General features: G+C 39.5%; 1 protein-coding gene across 2 annotated transcripts in view; it reads right to left on the bottom strand.

Annotated features, from left to right (window-relative positions):
- Window positions 1–2,971, bottom strand: part of LOC108559537 (homeobox protein OTX2-B-like) — a 5,375-nt gene extending 2,404 nt beyond the window's left edge. Inside the window, exons 1-2 of one of the 2 annotated variants that reach the window (XM_017916853.1) lie at window positions 2,798–2,971; window positions 850–1,022 (exon numbers count right to left, since the gene is read on the bottom strand). In XM_017916853.1, coding sequence (XP_017772342.1) covers window positions 850–1,022; window positions 2,798–2,927 — 303 coding nt within the window. In that variant the 5' untranslated portion in view covers window positions 2,928–2,971. The remainder of the gene's footprint in view (window positions 1–849; window positions 1,023–2,797) is intronic. The other variant, XM_017916861.1, reaches the window with a different exon arrangement.
- Window positions 2,972–4,064: the final 1,093 nt, after the last annotated feature.

Genomic DNA, 4,064 nt, shown 5'->3' with positions numbered 1-4,064 from the left:
GTTATCTTTTTATCTTATTTTGGTTTGTTTTCACCAAACGGGAGAAGTGGTATAAGGACTTTGGGCATAATTCTTAGTTTGTACCTATTTTGCAGGTGTGAACCCAAGGAAGCAGCGCAGAGAGCGGACCACATTCTCGAGGGCGCAGCTCGATGTTCTGGAGACGCTTTTTGCGAAGACCCGTTACCCGGACATCTTCATGCGCGAAGAGGTGGCGTTGAAAATCAGCCTGCCCGAATCCAGAGTTCAGGTAAGAAATCGAAATACAAGTCGAATGAAGAAGAATAAGAGAAATAAGGAGATGAAGAGAACAAAATCAATTCGCTTGCATCAATTTCATCGGAGTCGCCTCTCGATCAGAAAAAAAAACGAAAATTGTCAGTCCCAGTAATGTTGCTTTTATGGGCGCGCCGCACAAAGAGGCCCGAAGGCGGACTATTTTCATCCGGAACAACCCCCTAAATAATCCTCTGGGCTAATGGAAAAAACTACCGCGTCCTTCTTTTTGATAGTTGGGAACAACCCTCGTATACGACCGCAATGTATATTTTATTCAATGCTGTAACAACATGTAACAGTGACAGCAGACGGGGCGAGACCCCTCGGTAGTTTTTTCCATTAGCCCAGAGGATTATTTAGGGGGTTGTTCCGGATGAAAATAGTCCGCCTTCGGGTCTCTTTGTGCGGCGCGCACATAAAAGCAACATTACTGGGACTGACAATTTTCGTTTTTTTTTTCTGATCAAGAGGCGACTCCGATGAAATTGATGCAAGCGAATTGATTTTGTTCTCTTCATCTCCTTATTTCTCTTATTCTTCTTCATTTTTTTTTGTATTTCGATTTCTTACCTGAACTCTGGATTCGGGCAGGCTGATTTTCAACGCCACCTCTTCGCGCATGAAGATGTCCGGGTAACGGGTCTTCGCAAAAAGCGTCTCCAGAACATCGAGCTGCGCCCTCGAGAATGTGGTCCGCTCTCTGCGCTGCTTCCTCGGGTTCACACCTGCAAAATAGGTACAAACTAAGAATTATGCCCAAAGTCCTTATACCACTTCTCCCGTTTGGTGAAAACAAACCAAAATAAGATAAAAAGATAACAAAGTCCAACGCCCCTTCGGTTGCGTAATTTACATTCCCCCAAAGTCAACGCACGACCGTTTGTTTATGTTTGTGTGAATTTTCGCACTTGGCATCTATTTTCCACCCCCCCTTGTATTTTCATTACACCGAATCGCTGTTTGCACTCACCCGACGCGCGACTGTGTGTACACGTATTGATGTACGTACACAGAATCTCGTTGCATTTTTAATTGAAGCCCGGCATCATCATTAAAAATAACAAGTTTCCCTCAAGGGGGACTGATGTTATTCCAACAGCATCAAAAAGCCAAAATCACACATATCAATGGAAATGTACACTACAATTCTAGTGTTATTATTATACAAAATATAAATGGTAACTACTTATCAAAAGGATATGATCGTAAACAATTAATAATTGCATTACTTTAGTAAATTTTTGGTAATATTATTTTGAGAACTTAGAAAATGCTGATTTTACAATACTATAGTTAGTATTGAAAAAGTTGTTTAGTCGGTAAAACTAATAATAATAAAACAAGTCATTTTGTCTCTGTGAATATTGAAATACTCTGGAGGGGTGTGTTATTTTGGCACGTGTGAAATAAATGTTTGTAGGATGGCGGTCCAATGAGAGAATGAGTGTGAACAAAAAAACCTACTCTGATTCAATTTGACACCCCATCCAAGGACAGCTGCGATTTTCTCAGCCAACCCGAAAACTAAATTAAACATTTCCCCTGGTGCAATCGACCACCCTCCGATTTATAAATGAAACAAACGGACGATGAAATTTTGCGCCCTCCTCAAAAATTTTTTGTTCGCTCGTTGGTAACATTATCAATTTTTTTTTTGTCGCTGCGAAGTTTCGATTTTCGTTGCAAGAAAAGAATTCCTGTCGCGGAGATTGAGCGCGAGCAATTTTCAGTATGTGCCGGTATCCATGGCGACGGTTTCCACCCGCCACCCTGGTAATCGGCTCAACAGCGATGCGGAGGTGGAGGAGCCGGGTATACCGTGCCTCCTTTCCCCACGCATTTAGTGCGCTGCCGCCGCCGCCTCAACCGCCCCCAGGATTAGATAAGGACGAAGAGTAGACGACAGCGATGACGAGGCCTATCGCGACGACGGCGTGTACAGTTGACGGAAAATTATATAAATAATATTGCGGCGAAAATCCGTCCCGAATTTCCCCGCTCGTTACTTATTTTAACCGGTCGGAATGGAAAAGACAAGTTGCAAACAGAAATAAATGCAATCCCCGAAAACAATTTCCCTTTACTTATATTTTAATCATTTTGGTCCTTGATTCAAATGAAGAAAGGAAAAGTTTTTCGTTGAATTCAAGTACTGCAGTTTTCCAATGCATTTCGTTGAAACGCTAATCTGTTTTAATCCGTTTAGCAAGGAAATAACTAATTTGATTATATCGAAAATGATGCTCCGGTGAAATGAAATATCTAGTTAATGACTTTCAGCGAAATTCAAATCCAATTAATCCCGATTGATTTTCTTTCGCGGCGCTGACGGTTTTCTCCTCAGTGGGTCAAAGGTATCGGGTGTTCGTCGCGTGTCGCTATCACCAGGAGAAGCCCCTGCGTAGAGGGTGCTTTTTTTCTCCGTCTAGAGACACACAAGACAGCCCGCTCGACTTTTCCGGCTTCGGAAAACCGTCGGAGGACTCTAATATGTTTTGTATCTGTATTTGCTATTTACCTTGCTGATACGGTGAAACATGGTCGATATGGGTGAGTCCAAACGGACCCAAGGGAGCCATCGCCATAGGAGGGATGACACTATGGTGACCCGGGAAATGCGGACCCGTCTTCAGACCGTACCCAGCCATCAGGAGACTGTTGTCCACGGCTCCGGGCGCCTTGTCGTCCGGGCAAAACACTGAAACAACGTTCAACAACAAAATTAAATCACAGCAAAATACATCCCAACGACAACAAAAAAAATCTTTGAACAAAAAAAATCTACTAAATAAGAAAGTGTTGTCTACCTAGGCCGGCTGAAACGCGTTTTTTCCTTTCGCTCTATCTCCCTTTATTTTCACCACTCTTTTTATTTCAAAATACAAAAGAGAGATTAACGGGGGGACACAAAAGTTGGTCGTTGCCTTGCTCCGAGGGGATTTTAATCCTTGCCCCGAAGAGTAAATTGCAGAAAGAGAGAGAGAGAGAAAGTGAGTGAGGCAGATGTAAAAGTTTTGGCGTACCGAGAAATTGGTCGAACATTTGCCAACAAATTTGGTTTCCGTGGAAAGCTCGTCCGTGCGTGAACGTCGTTATTTCGTCGGTTAAAGGATAGAAAGTAAACAAGAACCTACCGAGATAAGACGGTTTTGTATTTGATCATTACAATCGTACACATTCATCATAAACTCATCATTATTATGGCCGTTTTGCGAATATCTTTGACTTTTTTGATTTATGATATTTATATTATTGTATTGAGTTTTTTTTTATTTTGTAATTTTATTGTTTCAATAAATATTATCATTTTTATAAATATTTTAATACGCACAAAATATCCATTTGCAGCAGTTTACTTTTTGTTTTTTTAGTATTTCAATGATATTTACTACACAAAAACAGTAATTCAACTAACGAACTTTTCATACCAATTGGTGAATATCCTTTTTTCATAATATAAATCTTTTAGTTTAAAATAAATTTATATTCATTTAATTTCTGTGATGGAAAGACTTTTTCGAGAGAATTTGGATCAAATAGGGCCAACAAAAATGTGAAGTTAACGGGAAATTAAATTATTATTTAATTTTGATTATCAACGATAATATTTATATTCAAAGCATTTCACACTTTCAGACTTATATTAAAATGCTGATATTTCTTTAATATTATATAAATATATTGTTTTAAACTAAAATAATTATGATTAAAGTTATAACTATAATTCCGAGAGGAGGAAATTAAATCTAATTGTTGAATAATGTATAGTAGCAATTTAAAATGTA

The sequence above is a fragment of the Nicrophorus vespilloides genome, unplaced genomic scaffold (genome assembly GCF_001412225.1).
Source record: "Nicrophorus vespilloides isolate i.1.1-1 unplaced genomic scaffold, Nicve_v1.0, whole genome shotgun sequence".
NCBI classification, from domain to species: Eukaryota; Metazoa; Arthropoda; class Insecta; order Coleoptera; family Silphidae; genus Nicrophorus; species Nicrophorus vespilloides.
Note: the sequence above shows the minus strand (reverse complement) of the source record. Positions and strands in the feature narration are given on the sequence as shown.